Below are 19,572 nucleotides of genomic sequence, written 5' to 3'. Positions count from 1 at the left end.
TTCCTGGGAGAAAAATTAAGTTACAGAGTCAAATTTAAAACAAGGTCTTGCAAAAGTTAATGATAAAGATTTTTGAATTTCAAAAATTATTTTGGCTGTACCTTCAGCAACCTTGTTTTCCTTCTCACCATATTTATAACAGAAAACATATTTTCCAGTGGTCAACACAACAATTTTCACCAGTTTGAATGCTTATCTTGTGTTTGTGTACATAAATAGCACATACTTATATTTACTCAGTCTGATAGTCCACTCCCCAAACTTTCTAAATACTATATACAGTGTTTGATAAATCTTGGACATTTTATTTAAATCACATACAGATCAAACTGAATCTTCTTTTACAACTTTAAAAAAATATTTTTTAAGTTTTGGACACATTTTTATTAATGTTGTTCAATTTCAAAAGCCTCTGAAATATGTTCTTTCACATACCTTCTGAAGTGTCAAAATACTACAAAAAACTTGCCTTTGCAAAATCCAGTTCCTAATATTACCATATACCTTGCAAAAGCCGTTTTTTTTCCTGTGATAGTTGGCTCGAAGGTCCAATCCTCATAGATGACACACACACAGAAATGACTACCAATGATGTCAAGTCTGGTGCTCAGCACATCACCAAAAGCAATTCTGAGGTATTAAATCTTACTCAGAACTGGTAATAATTTAGGCAAACACTGAAGAATTTATATAATAATCTAATTTAGAGGTATTTATCCAAAGCAGCTCATCTGAAGTCTTCCCATTTCTAAGGCATGTTCAAATTGCATGTTTTTTATACTAAATGAAAAAAGAACTAATGCCATTGTTATTAAAATAAAATGAAATATAGGAGTTTCAGCAAACCTGGATCATTCTCTCCACCTACTATGATTTATGTTTTACCTCATTTCCTAAGAGGGCGTTTATACAGGCTTCAGATGCATCACAGATGGCAGTAAGGTCATGTCCTCCCTCCAGTGCCAGCACAACACGGCCATCCGCTAGCTTCAGCAATTGCTTGGTTAGGTGACCAAAACCTAGTATTCAAATACAGTAGTGCAAATAATTAAAGCAGAACAGATATTACTGACACACTTCACATCCGCTGCATGAGAATGTAGAGAGCTCATGGATATTGCAGAGGGAACATGGGATATATTTAGTCCAGTATCCTGTTTCTGACTATGGCCCACACCAGATGCTTTTGAATTAGGAATATGGAATTTTGTACGAGGCAGCTGTGAGATAACGTCCCTCATGTTGATCCCTAATAGCTGGAGAATAACTGGAACATGAGATTGTCTCTCTCCTTGCTGTTGTTAACCGTTATCAGCCTGGATTCTTCTCCTATTTGCACATCAATGTAATGTGTACTCATGTCACTTAGGAGAGATCTGACATAACCCTGGTCATTAATGGCATTGATATGACAAATAATATTTGTAGTTAAGCTATGACACCAGAATTAAAAATAATTGTATTTTTCAAATTTTTCAAATGATGATGAAATCTTTATTTACAAGTTGCTTCTTCCTTTGCATTTGGGATTGCAGTATAATATACAGCCATGGCCTGAAAAAGAGTGGAAGCATATGTTACTTCTTAGCTGCATTTTGAAGTTTTTTTGGAAGCAGCACTAACAACGAGATCACTTACTTTGATTCAAGGTTTTGGTAAAAGTTGAAATGGTTCAGAACTTCGTAGATATCTCTGCCAATATTGTTCACTCCTGATCAACAGCATCCTAAGAAATTCTGCACCACAGCCAAAAATGATGGTACCTCATTTTATGCAGTGATCTATAACTGCATAAACACTACCTCAAAGTTTTCATCTGTGATTCAGGTAAAATTAATTTATTGCATTTTTAATGACAAGAAAAATTGCATGAAAAAATGTTAGTTTGGAGAGAAGATTTTGGAGACAAGTTTTGTGGTAACTTCCTAGGACAGTTACTGTGTTTGATTGAACTCCTTTAAGTGAGTAATGGTACGTAAAGCTTTGAAAGTGTTGAAGTTAAATATTCATCACATTTTGTTCTTAACTTTTCCACTTGCTCTCTTCTAGTTGCTCTACTGATGGTCATCACTATTCATTCCAGTGCATTTCATAGCCTTAAATAAAGTGTTTAGAAGGTACTTGCTAAAGCCTGGAGCTCTATAAAGATAGGAAAATCAACGTCTTTTTGTTATGTGCCAGTGAAGAAGATAATCAAAAATCAAAACCTACAAAAATTACAAGCATCTTTTCTAGAGAAATTTTCCAAGACACAGACTTAAGACTTGATCTGGCAATTAAGCAATCTCACAATTAGTTCCATTTACATCTTAGGACTTTGTTACGTACATGCCCAACCATTTTTAGAATAGAGTCTTTAATGATACCAGATTTGGCTCAGGTGTGCAGACAAAAAAACACCCCAAAACCCCCAAAATTCCCACCCTCTGCTTGCCACTTAATCTACAGATGATCACAGAACATTTCAGGTGAACTATTGTTTTCTTAAGCCACTTCACAATCTTCTGTACACTCTATGAGCTGCAGTCTTAATTCTAGCATAGTAACTATGCTGTTGTTCAAATTACATACGGGGTTGAAAAGCAAATAAAACCTTAAACTCTTATTTAAGCTCAACTTTCCCTGTGAAAAAAACCCAAAACTAATCCACCCAATCATCTCTACAAAAGAACAAATTTAGACAGGATAATAAAAGTGAAGTAAGGAATGGAATGAGGATAACCTTTGATCTTTAGCAAATTTCTACTTTCTTTTACCTACAATGTTTATTTCTGCCTGCATGTTACACATGCAGTCTTTGGATTGAAAAGAAGAGAGGGCCCATGGCGTAAAGTGAGTTGTATGCACAGCATTTAAAGGAAACGAAGAATGAACAGGCGCAGGCTCCCCGTATCTCAACTCACCCTTCAAGTCTGTGAGAAATCCAACAACACTTTTATCCTTTGTGTTATACAGATTCTGTGAAGGGAAAGCTCTACCATGTTTCTCCTGCAACATTTTGAGAATTTTTAGTGACTCCAGATATTGCTACTGCCACATCGTAGTTTTCTGAGTTATGTGTGGCCATAAATGTAAAGATTTTCACAATGTTGCCTTCTTTTAGGCAACAATACCTAATATAACTTTTAGACAATGTTAGTTTGTGAGCTTGGCTTCACAGCGATTTTCCTAGTATCAAAGTTATATTAATCATCCCTAGATGAGTCAGGATGCAATGAGCCATACAGAAAGCATCTTTCCCAGCAGAGATCACAGTAGCAAGATAAAGTGTTTCCAAACAAAACCAACATTGTCAGGACTTTTCTTCAGTGTAATTATCCCAAGAAAGTAAAGGTGACTTGCTAAAAATGAGGAAATAACTTTAGCCAATGATACCAATATTGCTAGTGACTGAGTTATGGAAATTCTTAACAAAAAAAATGGATCCTGTGTTACTGCAGCAACCTGGGAAAGATAATAGCTTCCTCAAGGAAATCCCCTGGAGTGCAGAAGTAACAAAATGGAAGAAAACAAATCCCAGACAAGTAATGGTTTTAACATGGGCTGTGGTTCACACAAAATAAAAAAAAGAGGAAGAAAATAGTAACAAGCACCGTGAAAAGAATCAATAATTTCCCCTGATATAAGGCAATCAGGCACATACTCAATACCACACTGACCAACTGTAAGATGAGAAAGGAGTCAGTTTTGAGTCCTGGACCTTCCAATTCCTGTGAATTTCTAGAAATCAGCAGTGTTTCTTGACCTTCCTGCTGTGCCTGCTGAAAAAAGTGCCAGCTGGGATGCTGGATTTGCAAGAGGTTTTCAGTTTGGATTTGCCGTATTCTACAACTGTATGCTTTCACAGTGGTGTGTAACAGTTATAGATTAGTAGCATTTAATAAAAACAGAAAAAGTTCAATTATAAAATGGAAAGCCGTGTTAAGACATCAATACTTGATGTCCAGTGCAATTTTAATTGGGCATTGCTTCTTTGAGGCTGCAGGTGCCTTCTGGCCATTTAATCTGAATGCCCGAGTCAATGACAGGCACCTACTAATCAGAGCTCCAAACTACCTCCATAGCACCCACAATTATTTGTGTTCATAAATATGAATCACATATTAACAATATATAGAAGAAAAACTATTTTAAAATCCAGTCACTTCAGTCAATAAGTGTACCAGGAAGTTGCGGGCATGGTTTTGTGCCAACTATTATTTCCATAATTTCTGTAATTTAAATGTTAAATGTACCTGTTTCCTTCACAGATCCAATACTTAGGCATCCAGGATAGAATCTGCAAAAGCACTCAACATTCATTTACTATGATCCTATTAAAGACAATTATAAACCTTAGATTTACGCAGAAACAACATTAAAACACTACTAAGAAGTTCTGAAAATCCTAGTCACCAACTGGTTTACATTTTCCTGACAAATAACCTGTGGGTGCACAATTGTATATCTAAGTCAAACAGATTAGACTGAAAGTGAAACCATCATATTCCATGCTACGTATTGGAGAAATAGGCATTATCTGAGCTGTTATTCTGTTGACCTTTGAAGTAAAAATATAAACTTTAAAATAAAAAACATAACATGCAATTTTTAATTATACCCTTTCCCCTCCTCCAGTGCTATTAGTGAAGGAGATACAATATTCAGCCTTCTGTAAGAAAATATTCTATTGTGGGAAGGCAAAAGAAAGAAAGTTGGTACTGTATTATACTAATGAGCAAGCTGCCAGGCTGTTGTTGAAGGACACAGGGTGCTGATCACTTGAATTACCATCTATACAAGTAATTCACCTTTTAGTGGACTGATGCCCCAATAATGGCCCTGTTAATTTTGTTTTTCTTTTTTTTTTTCTTTTGTAACAGAGGAGCTCCCCATGCACTCCTTCTAGTTCTGCTAACCAGTGAGGAATGACATAGGTGAGGCTTCTGTCTCATTTGACCAAAGTCCTTGGAGCAACTGCACTCTACTTGGGCTTACTGAAAACCAAGGAAAAAAAGTTAAACCCTACAAAAAGAGAATCCGTAGTTATTACTCTGACAACCTGAAATGGAAAGTGCCAAACAGAGAGCAGGTAAAACACCTCTTAAGCAAGTCACTTCCCCTTCCATGGACTCATTACCCAACTGCCTGTGTATTATGGCTAGACAAAATGTCCCATTTTGAGAAAGAAACATCTGAGAATGAAGACAACTTGTGTATGTTACTCTTTTCACATCCTTTTCTCAGCAGACAGGGAAAGGAACCATATGGATGGGATACACCCCCAGCCAGCACTGCAGTGCTCCTTGTCTGCATAAACAGTCATATATACAACAAAATTTGCATGCCAGTAAAAGTGCAAACACCCAGTTAGTGGAGACTAAACCTGCCTCAGCAGAAGACAGACTTCTTCCCTCTCCCCTGCTGCGCATAAGGAGATCAGATGTCTCTTGCACAGTCATTTCTGGGGTGACAGCAGGCTGAGCAGAGCCACGGTGCTGGCCCTGGCTCAGGGAAGGTAGCTGGCGGAGGAGCAAGGAGCAGGGCTGGTGAAGCTTTGGAGTTATGGAGAAAGCCTCAGCTTTCTCAGCTTCAGCAGCAGGGTCCCAGCAGCTCTTTTGGCTTCAGCATTTTAAAAGCTTCAATCTGACCTTAAATTATAGGCAGAGTTCTGATGAACTCCTCTGGCTACTTGGAGCAGCCTGGAGAGGAATACATGCAAAACACAAAACCTCCACAGTCTCTGTCCTGGCCCTCCAAGCATGTATTTAACTATTATTTACCATTTAATCATGGTCTCTAATTTACTTGAGAATGTGTTTTTCTCTCATTAAAACCGTTGCGTTGATCGCTGCCAAAAAGTCTACCCACCAGTGTTCTGTGCTCCCTCCCTGTGGTTCCTTTGTGACTATTTGATTAATTTTCATTGATATTCCTCCAACAATAGCATCTAAAATTAACTGGGTCAGTTTTTACATAACTTCCTGAGTCACCAGGCTACATGTCCTAAATAAATATGTCCATACAGGAGTCAAATGATAATTTACCCTTCCAGCACTGAGTGGAGTTTGAACATTTTGCAAACCTTGTCTTCTATGATGGGTGAACACATTTTCTTCTCAGCTCATAATTCAGGGCCTTTTATTCAATCAAAACTTCCATTTGGATTAAGTCAGAGGTTTGACTCAGTTGGCAGGATGTGTCCCTGAGTGAGGGGGGAAGGGAGATTTTAATGCTGAATACATTCTTATGAAAAATGCTTTCCAAATGGCTGAAATTATGAATATTAGTGTTGAGGTACCTGAATTTAAATAGTAGAGATCTGGCCTCCAGACATTAGCTGCTGATTTCTTGCTTTAATACTGGAGAAGGAAGCTCAGTAACACTTCAAATTACATGTCTCAAGCAGGCATTTAGTTTCAATTAAATTAGACAGTAATTGTACGTTAAATAAATACCCATGGTCTCAAGAACACATTTTTTATGGATTAACAATTTATGTAATAATATGCTTTTATTGCATGCTTGTTAGGTCTACAGTAATATGTTTCATAATTAGCTGCTCTTTAGCTGCTACACTGAGCACAATATATTAGATCTCTTTTAAGTACATATTCAGGGATATTTAGCATACCTCTTTGAAAGCCAAATACAGAAAATCTGTCTCACCACAGGAAAAGGCCATCTTGACAATGCTCAGTAGGATGATCTAGGTATATTCAACTCTCTTGAGATATATGTGTATCCAAGTGGGGAATATAGTCCATTGAATTTGCTTAGTCCTCTGTGAAGGAGGAACTTGTACACCTCCACCACACAATGGCAGCACTGACCACCAGACAAAATATTCCTCAAGAGAAAACACATGGAGGAAGAAGACTCCTCCAAACTCTTCTCCAAACTAATTTATACTAGGAAAAAAAAAAAAAGGAAGGTATTTCTTTTGTACCCCGTGTTATCAAGCACTACGGATTCTGCATCCTCCAAGAAAGGTCATAGTGATGTACAAAATAATGACGATGGTTTTAAAGCTGTTATAGTGCTGTCATGTATATTCAGAGGGAAAATATTCAACCACAGACTTCTGCTGCCAGAGTCAAAGCAGGAGCATTCGGATATTCCCAAAACTGGCTGGATGATTTTAGCCCTGTTCTTAGTAGTTATTTGCTTTGTGCCTTCCTTTCTTCTTGGTTTCCTCACATTCTCTTCATCTCTACCCCATCTCACACATGGCCAAGTAATAATTTCTCCATTGTCCTGCCATCCTCCCCCTCTTTTTTATTTTGCTTTCTATTTAGTAAATCCTCAACTAAGTCAAGCTGGCCAGGAAGCAAGATTATCCATCCCACAGAGTTCTCCAATGATTTTTTTCTGGAACATGTAGCTGTTCTGTATCAGAAAGCACAAGCCAAGAGAGGAAATATAGAACTGCCAACAGCCAGGTGGCATTTCAGAATTTGTATTCAGATCTCTCTTAAAAAGGCTGTTGCATCCTCTGGTTGGTGAGGGGATTCTCCAGGGTGCTTGGGGGCTTTCTTTGCCTCTTTTTTCTTTTTCTTTTTCTTTCTTCTTTTTCTTTTTCTTTTTCTTTTTCTTTTTCTTTTTCTTTTTCTTTTTCTTTTCCCTTTTTTTCCTTTCCCCTGGAGATTAAAAATCCCTCTAAAAGGATTCTGTGGGTACAGTCTAATCAGACTGATAATTATTTACTGAAAATCTGTCTCACTGTGAAGTCTGCCAAGCTGATATTGCAGGTGGTAGTCCTGTTATCAAAATAACTTCTTCCAAATCTGATCAAGTTGCCTGATTTAAACTGATATAGAATATATGGATCTGATGTTACAAATTACAGATGATTATATCTCCAAATCTGAGTCTAGATTCAGTAAGGGGTTGCCTAGAAAACAAGACATTTGATTGAAAAAAAATTATAATTCAAAGTATGAGGAATTTGTTTCTAATCCACATTGGAATGAAAATCAGATACTACTACTGACTATCCAAATAAATCAGTAAGCTTGATTAAGTTTGGAGAAGTTTATTATAATGCTACTCCCTGTAAAATCAACTTGTCACATTTTTAAAATAATTGGGGCAAAGTTTCTGCTGTTATAAATGAGTATAGCTGAAATGTGGGTACTGAATTATGACTGAAAACAATCTGATGGGAAGATCTAGACTTTTTTCTTTTTTTAACTGATGAAAAGCCAAGTCAGTTAATTTTGAATTGACCCAAGAGACTAACACAAAGGATCTGATTTAAAGCCCATCACTCAGAAGCTGAGAACTGACTGCCATTTTCTGAAGATGTTCTACAAAATTCTGCCAAGAAAAGCAGCTTGGACTAAACGATCTTTCCAACATACACAGTTTCTCAGAGTCTACAAATTAAGGCTCTCACTTTATTTGCAGTCATTCATGGACCCTGCCACATCAATATATCGCATTAAATTAAGGGTTAGTTCCTTAGCCAGTGTTAATCAGCATATACCATTACCTAAAGACCTGGCCTCCAGATGTAGATCATTCATCATTCCACGACCAGGGACATAGATACAATAAGCATATGAGGGATGTATTCTTTTAGGTGGATAGGCTTGAGATAAATACACGATTTCCTGACCAATTTGGCATCAAGTCTCCCAGTGAACTCAGTATCAGAGGCCTAATGCCCTTCAGGATTTGAATCACGTTGTTTAATAAAAGTAATTTTATAATATCAGGAGGGAATAAGGCAGTGCATTTCTAAGGGATTACTGAACATCTCAAGTAGTTAGTCACTTTCCCTCTGGCCTCGCGCCTGTTAACCCCACCTGACATATGCTATAATCACCCAGAAATGTACAGCCTGTCACCACTTATTGAAAAGGTAATGCGTAAAACTCACTAAAGGAAATGGTATTGAAACTAGGTTTGGTGCCTGCTTCCTTACAGTCTTCTGATTAAATGCAATTTCCAAGTAAAATACATTGAGCAACATTCTATTATGCTGTTCTGTTACAAAAATGTGTAAGAATTAAGGATGTGATTTCAACTCACACAACAGACCCTTTGTCCCTTTTCATGCTATTAAAAGGACACATAGATGCCTTGAAATGGTTGGTAAAAGCCCACAAAGTAAAAGAAAGTGCAGCTACCATTTGAATGATGTAGGTGGCTCAATCCAGCCTTCTTCCCGAATAGGGAAGTCATGTCAGAACCTTGTCACTCATGTTACTACACAATAGAGTTTGCAACCTTCTGGGAGCACAAAAAAAGGTGGTGGGGAATTGCATGGGTCTTGAGTGAAGGCAGGACTGATGCCACTTTGTTCTGATACACAAGAGGTGGAAATAGATAGAAGATGTTTTTATTTGCTGTTGACCAGGATGAAATATATGACTCATTCTCATCACGGATATGTAAAATTTTTAAAGAATAAGAGTAAAAATGTTCTCCCCTCTTTTTTCCCCCCCAATTTTGTAGATCTTAGTGCCAGGTTTGGCTGCTGGGTGAGTAAGAGAGCTTCATGTAACAATACAGTTTGTGATCTGGAACAAGTTAATTGGAATAGGAGTGGCCTCTTTGTTTCCCCAGAAATTATTCTCCCTGGAAACACATATAAGAACAAAATCTTTTCTTAGAATATTGAATATCTCATCCCTGTCTTTCAAGTCTTCTGACATATAGTTCTCAGAAAGTGCCTTTCTGTGAGCTTCTGCAGCAAAGTGATGACCTCTAATTACCTTGAGGACTAGTGCTCCAGAAACCTAACAGAATTCTTCAGCCAGTGTTTTTCTGCCTTTTCTTAGAGAAACTTAGAACAATGATTGTAACAAATTCTAGGTGGAAAATGCCTCCAGGTGGCTGAGCAGTCATGGAGTATTACTTCCTGGATTTTCTCAGGCTAAGGAGCAGAGTCATTCACAAATGACTTGATTCTTCAGGATCCATAAGCAAGCAAACAACCACTATCTCTGCAGTTACCATAGCATGACAGCAGTATTACGGGAAGATGGCAGACTTAATATAGCTGGTAATCTTCACTGAATAATAGAAACATCAAGACAAACAATGACATTTCTGTGCTACATTCAGACCTAAATCCAGCTAACTAGTGTCAAGGAAATTTGAGGACTCCAGATGTTGTTGCAGCTGCATTACCACAGTCATCTTAGTCATACTTCTTAAAACTGGGAAGTTCATAAGAGGGCAAATTTAATTCATTCAGTGTTAAGATACTGTGTCTTGAGCAACATCAGTAATTGCTTCTTCAAGGGAAAAGAGGACATTGGCTTTTCTAAATGGAGATGCTGAAAACCTACTACCAGAACAGCTACTGTTTCTCCCTCCGGAGTTTTAACAGCTGGAAGTAAAATAACCTGCTGCCAGAGCTCAAAACTCCCTAGTGGCTCCAGAAACTTAGCAAACAACATATACCAAACTGCAACATCAGGATTGCACTTATTCTTCCTTCTGACAAAGCTGAAGAGCTACAGCAGCTGAAAGCTTAGGCAAAAATTACTCAAACCTCATAGCAAAGCCACTTAGAAGCTCTTGAGCAGTCAAAGGTGTTTGGCTGTCTCACTACAAGATCAACGCAGAAAAATACCAAGTTCAGAACAGCTCCGCTCATCAGAGCATGCAGTGCTCACTCCAGCAGAGAAGGATGCCCTGGTTAGTCATTCCCAGTTTTGGCCGAAGTGCTGATTTCAAATGGTCAAGGACCAAAAATCTAGCATCTTCCCACAGTTTTTACCTAAATTTTACACCTGGATGCTATGTTAGAGGGAAGTAATGAATAAATATTAATTACGCACGAGAAAGAAAGTTGAAAGAAAACAAAAATTTGGGAAAGGGATAGAAGTGTACATTTGGTTAATAAAAGAGAATGTTTTTAAATAAGTTTAAAAATAAATATATTTGTGACTAAAAGAAAATAAAGGCATGCAAGCAAAATTACTGGGTGACTGAATGGATGAACAACAACAAAAATGATTGTGAATACGAAAGTAAACACTGTCAGAGAATTAGTTTTTCTTATAACCATCAGGAACTGCCAAAAAGTAAAGAGAGCAGAGGAGGCTCATGTTCTTATTTCTGCAAAGGGATGCAGAACATTTCTGAATTCTTCACCAGCAGTAGACTTTTGTATCCTTTATATACAGAGAATGTTGAAGAAATCCACAGCTACATTGACATGAAGATTAATCACATTTTGTTTCCAGTGAACTCTGTATTCCTCAGTGACTGGGTACTAACTCAATCAAAGTCAGTTTGGAGATCCACATTTTATCAACCAGAACAGAGATTTTACAGTGAATGCACAACAGTTTCCTGAACTTACCTGGACTCAATGAGTCAATAGCAGTTGCTCCTTCTAACCTTTTGGCTGCTTATCCAGCTCATCAGACCATGCCTCATTCTAATGGGTCACCACAAATAAATTCAAACGACCTTTCCATATATAGAAATCCTTACTGGCAGTGGAAATGGTGACTTCTGTCTCCCTCCCAGGTGATGTGTAGCTCCATCTCAAGCTGATGAACATTGGCACACACCTAGCCCAACACCAAACAGTTCAAAGACTGCCTAGAAGTCTCTTCCGCAAAGGTCACAAACAAAAAGCTTTCATTTTCTTTTCCTCATAACCGTTGTGAACTCAAACAGTAAATCTGTGTATTTATTACACTTGTCCCTCCAGGACTCCCGTTCTTGGCAGGCCCCGGCCGCACCGTGCCCGGGTCCGTGATGTCTGGAGGTAGAGCAGCGACGCTTTCACGGGCACCCCCTTGCCTTTGGGAAGGAGCTTGTGTGCCCTTGTGGGGTTGAGAGCTGTGCTGGTGGTGGCATGTGCCTCCGGTGGGGTCTCCCAAGCCAGACAGGTCTCAACTGAAGGGTCAGACAAAGTGTGTCCACGGGCAGGATGGGCTCACTAGCCTTCGGGCAGCCATCCTAGAAGGACAACTCTGACTCCAAACCCGGGCAGATGGAGCTCGTTTAGCCTTGTAAGGCATCCATCACCTAAGAGAAGGACACTCTAACCAAACCTATGACCCGAGGACTTCGCTGTCACCGTCCAAGCTCGCTAGGCCCTGGCAGATGAACCTCAGGTGTAAAAGGTGGAGCCAGTTCCGCGCACGCTGTGCCTCACCTAAAAAACCCACTGCAGAGGCCCGAAGGGTGCACTCATCGCTTGCAGAGAGCGTGGGAAAAGCCCTTCCCAGATCTTCATTCGTGAAGCCAAGCCATGATGATGATGACACTTGAGAGAGGCGAGTGCTCAGATGTGAGCAGAAAACATGCCTGAGAACAAGTGCTTGCAGATAGGTAAAGAAAAAAGTAATTTTCAAACAGAAGATGATTCGTGGTGGTGGTAGCCATTAATAAACCACATTTTCGTGTGTATGTGTATGATAAAATCTATCCAAATCAGAATAAGACTTGGATGTTGCCTATTCAAGAGATGTGAAACCCAACATGTACAGCCAACAGGTGTGAGTGAGGAGGTGTGTGGTTGCAGGCAGAGGGTTTTTTTTTTCCATCCTAACCTCTTTCAGTTGCCCAAGAAACAGGCAGGAATAGTCGTTGTGACCCCGTCAGACTAGGACTAGTACTTCTTGTACATGCTGTACTGGGACTTCCTGCATCCTTACTGTGTCTGGAAATGCTCAAGAGAAATTTGTTTCAACAGGACTGTTACCTGTTCTATGGGACTACTATACAGTGCATGCAATTTAATATTTGGATCAGAGCTCTGTCTGAATTTCTGGATGTGGCTTTTCATGGCCAGTTGCAATGCATAAGTGACTTGCTGGTTGATGTTACAAATTGGACAATTAGAAAAATTAAAATATTTGATCTGAAATTAAGACTCAAAAATCAAGAAATCTAGGCTGCAATTTTGTACCAACCACTTCTAACAGAGCTCGTGGTGTTTGAGCTTGCTTTTCATTACAAAAAAGAGGATAACAGAAAAACCTGATATACAGAAGAAAGGTAGAGTTGCATTTATTTATTCTGTTTTTTAGATTTAGGCAGAAACTTTGAAGATAGCATTTCTTGCTGGTTTATAGTTGAACCTGGCCCTCTCTGTACTGAAAAAAGCAAAGGTCCAGAATAGTAGATGTTCATTTAATTAGCAAGTCTCTCTCAAAGCATATGCAAAAAGGGTCCATTGTGCAAGCAATCATAAATCTCACTTGGCCTAACTTCAGAGCAATTGACCTCACAACCCAAATAATGTTCCTTTATGCACAGATTTAATGTACAATTTCTAGATTTACTGTTTCAAAGAGAGCGTGTGTAAACAATTTCAGCTGAGCCTAAAGTGAGCAACTCTATCCTACAGCTGGAAAACTTGTTCTGGAACGAGTTCTATGTATGCTACTTTCAGCGGATCCAGATTCAAAATTTTCATTCATTTATTTTCACATGCTGCTGGTATCTTAAATAGGAATGAAATGAGGAGAAGAGAAATAATTACAAGTTTTAGCAGTTCATTGGACATGAGAGAATATGACAGGAAAAGGTAATGACATTTTGCCATCCTGAGAGTATTCCCTTATCAGTCTTGATAAAAAATTCTGAGGACTTCTCCAAGAAAAAGATAAAAGAAAAAATATAGGCAATCTAACGTAACTTCTACTTGCTCCCACTCAAACCATTCACCATCCTAAAGTCTCAATATTTCTTTTTTTTCTGTAAACAAAATCTCAGGACACATTTTAAAAGGTTCAATATGCAAAGCACACATACCGCTTCCATACATTTATTCCAGGTGCCATCTATATGGAAACAGTGACAAACTCTTCCCTTGCTTAAACATAGTAAAGCCTTTATTTGAAAATTTACCAAAAATGAAAATCTGTTATCTATATCAGTAGTGTGCATTAAAAATCTCAGTGTAACTGGCTCTAAGATGAATCTTGTCACTCTGAAGTCCATATGTGGGAGAGGCAAATTTTGCACTTAGTAAATATCCAAAAATCTGCACTTAACCCTGAAAGATTCTTCAAATCTCTCTTAGGTTCACAGGCTTTTTTGCTTAGCCACTTCTGGAGAGCTCTGGTACTCTTGAGTCAGCCTCTCGAGGCTCCACTGTACAAGTAAGAGGTCTGGGCTTTCACTTCAGGCACCCAGGCTGGGGCAGCCCAGAATATCTCAAACTCACTAGGAGGTTTTCTCTGTCCTTATATTATATGTAAGTATGTTCAATCCTTTTTACATTATTAGAACTGATTGAAGTATTAATTACATATAAATAATTCAATGAAGCCCTGCTTCCTGTTGATAATACTGTTTGCAAACATATATTAGTATTTGCCAAATGTTATGTTCATGAAGTTGTGAAGATATGTAATAGCATTTGCCAAATGTTATGTTCAGCTTAGAGGCTCCCTGCACGCTGCTTACGTTGATTTCCTAAACTTAATTACCCATTTCTTATTAGTGCTCATAAAATGACATCCTATAGTATCTGCTCACTTAATATGTCACTGAAACTTTATATACAATAGAATAGGGATTAATTAAAACAAGTGATAACTAGTAATAACCAGTTCTCTTGATCACACAAATATCCAGAAATCTGCAAAGAAATACTGCTCCTCATTCTAAAATGAGAACATAAATTAGTCCCTGTGACTGTTTCTGAATAGGAAGTTAAAATGAAACATGAGCAGGGATGGGATGAATGAGTTTTAAAAATCAAAGAAATGTTTACTAAAAGGAACAACATTTGCATTCCTGTTTTCCTGGGCTGCTTGCCCCTGTTGCAACCTGATAAAACAAATGAGTCAATAGAAATCAAGGTGACTTAGTAGAAGAACAGCAAATGGCCATTGTAAAAGTAAAGGCCAGAGGAAAAGGGACGCCACAAAGGCCCCAGTCCCACAGTTATTTCTGCCAGCAGATTTAACTGCTGTACTGTGACCAGACACCTTTAGAGTCAGACATGCTGTTTCGCTTAAGGAGAGAAAGCAGCAAGATCGTGTCTAAAGACATTAAAGTAAAAAGGAGTCATAAAATGACCTGCTAGAAAGTTCATACTTTGAAAAGAAAATAGGAGAAAACTTGCATAAACATTTTTTCATGAGAATCCAAATAATCTTCATCCATTTTAATATGATAAACCAGGATATACTACCTTGTTTTAATCGATTTACCATGACGTTAAGAGTCTTCCAGAAAACAGTGGATAAGCTGAGAATTTATGCAGTCCCTATCCACTATCAGAAAAATCAGTGCAAAGTTTTGTTTTCCCTCTTGCCTGTCTGACAAAACTTCAAGACAGCCAAATACAGGTGTTCAGATATATTCAGAAAACAGTCTTTTTTCTTTTTCTCTTTTTTATAGAATATTTTGTCATTTACTCTGGTGAAACCATTATGGTCAGTAAAGTAAGATCAAGCAATAATTCTGATTTTTTAAAGCCTTTAAAGCAATTTTTTGAGAAATATGGGAGTTTAGACAGCACATTTATTTATTTTTAATTTTTGTGCTGTCATACATCAGCACTGAAGTCCTGATTTAGAACACATGCAGCTTACCTTTGAAGTTTTGGCTGTTTTTTAACAATAGCAAAAAAAAAAAAAAAAAAGATATAAAGAAATAACACATGCAGCTTACCTTTGAAGTTTTGGCTTTTTTTTAACAATAGCAAAAAAAAAAAAAAAAAGATATAAAGAAATTAAACAGCACTAAAAAAATCACAAAACAGGGCTTTTGTGCTCTTGATTTATATGAATAAAAATGAATAAAGTGAATAAAAATAAGCTTTATTCTCAACAATCTTTCATGGGAAGCTTTGCTCTGACATATCTTTATTCATCTAAGCCTTTTCTTCTGTGTTGACCTTTCTTTTCTCCTTCCTATCCCCCCAAGTCTCTGAACAGTGCTTTCTAATATCATTCCCGTTCAATAACAAAATGAGTTTATTGGAATTCTTCTGAAAATTGACAGAGTAGAAAATGCGCAGTGATTTGCTAAACTGATATTTTTGGATGAAAGCAATAAATATTCCAAGTAAACAGGACCTCCACATGAAGCAGCTTCTTTCTGCTGCTGCTTGCTGGACTCTCTTTCTGGGCTGCGCACGTGCAGTGGTACAAGAGGTCCTTTTGGCCAAGTTACGCAACACTGGCATTTTCTGAGGAAGTGCATGTAAGCAGATAGTTGCCGTTGTTCATTTTTGTCCAATGTGTTGTAATGAATACAAGCCAATGCCATATTTATTTGGGTTTTTGGCCACATTTTTCTTGTTATTCTCTCTTCCTTTCAGCTCAAGGACTAAGTTGTGAAAGCAACAACAAAAACACCACAAAGGACTTTATAGTTTTTCTAACTTCTTAGGGTCTTCCATTGCCTGGAAAATTTTCATACGTACTAGTGTCATCTAAAGGTACCAAAACCATGTGCTGTTAAGGCTGGTTTTAATTGAAGTCTATCTTCAAAACATATTGAAAATAATTTTTAGACTGACTAAGCACTGAAAGTGTCCAGATGTTTGAAGCAGAACATTAAAAAAAATATATATATTCTTACTTGTCAGCCCAAATATATATGTATACAGTACCAGTGTGTAGGCGTAGAAGAATATGTGCAGGGCATTTATGATGGCTGAGGGAGTTGGGGAAGCAGAGGCTGACAAGGGAGCTGGACTTTGTTTGAGGCATTGCAGGAAGGTTAACAGCTGTTCATTGGGAGTTTACCGGGGACCACCTCGTTCACTGTACCTCTTCCCTTACCTTCACTATCTCATATCCGTATGCTTCATCTCTGCACCCTTCTAAATTACTGCTTACTCTTAACAGTGAAACAATGACAGCTGCATCTGAGAAGAAAGTTCTTTTTAGTATTCCAGCTCATTCATGGGTTAGTGCGAAACAACAGAACCAATGGAATCTCCTATTACCAACACTGATACCTGGATTTATGTCAAAATCGTTTTTCCGAGTGAAGTATAGTTGTGAGCTTATTGCAAAGACACCTTTGAGTTCCACAATACCTCTTAAAATTCATACGAGGAACTTGTGTAAAATTTTGACAGAACATAGAAGGTTCTGAAGTTTATTTAATTTTTATGGAATTTAACTGCTAATTTTAGCAACTCTGTGTTAATGGAAAACTTGCTCAAGAGTTCATTTAATTTCATATTTCATTTCCCCTTTCTACATCTTGAAGCAAATACTGCCAGATGGGAAAAAATCCTTTGATTTTAACATCCATCAGGATTCTTCTCCCCTACCCTTAACCATGGAAAAGTTAGCTGTCTTGCCTCCGCTACTGCTTCAGGCTAGTTACTACTCAGTGGAGAGAAAGGATTCTCCCCAGGAAGACCTGGCACACCAATTTTCACAAAGAAGGTCTCTTTGTAATTATACACCTCTTTATATTGACTGCCATGAACCAATCTTGAGAAACTTCTTAAATAAATATGAAATTAGACATGAATGCATTTATATTAAATAGATCACGCTTTTGACAATACCTCAATAAAAATTACTCTTGCTAGATATTTTGTAGGTTACACAACCCTACTTTAAAGTCTTCTATTTAAACAAGTTGTAATACTAATATAATCATACAATATTAGTTTATTAATTATTCAGTCACTAGGAAATTATTTATAAAAATATTTTCTATATAATAATGTTGTCTAATATATTTATAATAATCATTTGAATCTCAAGCTAGCAGGGGTATTTTTATACAGAAATTGTAGAAATGATGTAGAAATTGTGGTTGTTCAACTTGAAACATGGAAGTCATATTAGCATGTGGTACTAACAATCTTTTCAGTTTCAAAGGCTATTCATCTATGAATACTTGATAGAATGTTTCCAGATTCATAAACAGAGAATTTCTGCACTAAGTTTCTTCCTTTACTCCCAGTAATAATTCCTCACTACACTTCTTCTGATTCAAGATATTTGTTCTTCTATCAACCCACTTTGCACCATGCTTTCTTTGGCTAAGGCATACATCTTTAGCTCTTTAAGGTCTGCTGAGTACTTAGCTCAAGCTCCCCTTAGGCATTTTTATTCCACTCTCTTTTTCCCTTGAACATACTGGCAATTGTCTGTAATAAAATGATAAAAACTTGTTAAGTGTCATTCCTTTGCCAGGGTGGCTTTTAGATATTCTACTCACCACCCCCAGCCAAAAAAAAAAAAAAAAAAAAAGACTGTACACTTCACTGAGCTACAGCCATGGTGTTCTTTGGAAACAGCCTTGGCAAAACGTAAGCAGTCACACGTCATTCAATTTGTAGGGTGGGGGGGGTGGGAGGGGGGGAGGGGGAGACAATTTGGTCATTTGTTCAGGTGATTTACAGGTTAAGCTACCCAGTCAAAAGAACAGCTCCAGCCTGGATGTCTGAACTCCAGCCTTGCCATCTTCGCCCCTGGGATTTCCCAGGCTGAACCACAGAAAAATATCCTACTCCACCATGAATTAACTTGCTGCTTTCAGGTTGTTTCTTTTAGATTAGTAGTTGACATATCACTAAACAGTGCCACCATAGATATCTATATTGCTTCAAAAAAGAGGCATTTGAAAGAGTGGAATGATTGCTTACTTTAGCGAGATAAATTGAAGCAAATGGAAATTGAATCTCTAGGGACGTGCTCCAAGAGTAAAACCTCCCAAAGGTAGTAAATGGTACAAGTCATTGATCTGAAACCAACACAGAAGGTACGGTTCAGTAACATAGTGATACAATAAAATAGATTGGGGAATATTCCTGTAGTAGTGAGAGGCCTTTTCTCTGAACTTTTTTGATTGTATGCTTGTTTTCGATGCTCTTCTGAAGCAGAGTCTACTAATTGTGAATCAGTTTTCTTAAAAGTTAAGGAAACATTCAGAGAAAATCAATATATTTCCCAGATGCACTGTTTCTTACAAAAGAGCTAATAAAATAAAAAAAAACCCCAACAGGTACTGAGCAAGGGTGGTGCTATCCAATGGACTAAACCAGCTAGTTGAATCATGATGACAAGAAGGATGGAAAGATTTTGAAGGAAAAAAGGTTACTCAAGACATAACGTTTAACATCTGTTTTATGATGCTCTAATTGCCAGTAGTTCGGCTAAAATGAAAAGACTGCTATTGTCTTTCAGATGAAATATATCTAGAACAGTGACAATTATTTATTAGATGTGTCCTCTCAGAATCTGCTTGAAGTATCTCTCCTACCTTGGAATAGAAGACATTTTCTGCTTTCTCTCTTAAAAATACTGGGTTTGGGTGTGAAAAGTTCTAACGGTCAGTGTACACCGTACTAGAGGTGGCTGTATGAATAAAGTGGTTATGCTATAGGTACCTTTGTTATAAGATGGCCAGTCCCATTAAAATCAATTACAAAACTTTCTTCGAATGCAATGAAACACAATAAAAGATCAGACCAATCATTTATAAGGCTTTTCTGAAAATTATACACAAAACATTAAAATTGCCAGTATCTTTCTTTTCCTTTCTTTTTTAACCATGAAGTGCAGATTTCAACAGGGAAACTTTTAGCTGGTCTGAATGGAAGACACTCTTCTTCTTTTATGTTCTAAAATATCTTCTTTTTTCCCTCTCCTCTCCTCTCCTCTCCTCTCCTCTCCTCTCCTC

General features: G+C 37.7%; 1 protein-coding gene across 1 annotated transcript in view; it reads right to left on the bottom strand.

Moving 5' to 3' along the window:
* LOC104496443 (histone deacetylase 9-like) overlaps positions 1-19,572 on the bottom strand; it is a 137,657-nt gene that overhangs the window by 24,997 nt on the left and 93,088 nt on the right. Inside the window, exon 10 of the mRNA XM_010139563.1 lies at positions 886-1,019. Within this exon, the coding sequence (XP_010137865.1) occupies positions 886-1,019 (134 nt within the window). The remainder of the gene's footprint in view (positions 1-885; positions 1,020-19,572) is intronic.

Source organism: Buceros rhinoceros, unplaced genomic scaffold (genome assembly GCF_000710305.1).
Source record: "Buceros rhinoceros silvestris isolate BGI_N320 unplaced genomic scaffold, ASM71030v1 scaffold32887, whole genome shotgun sequence".
NCBI classification, from domain to species: domain Eukaryota; kingdom Metazoa; phylum Chordata; class Aves; order Bucerotiformes; family Bucerotidae; genus Buceros; species Buceros rhinoceros.
The sequence above is the reverse complement of the archived record's forward strand: the minus strand, read 5'-3'. Positions and strand labels throughout refer to the sequence as shown.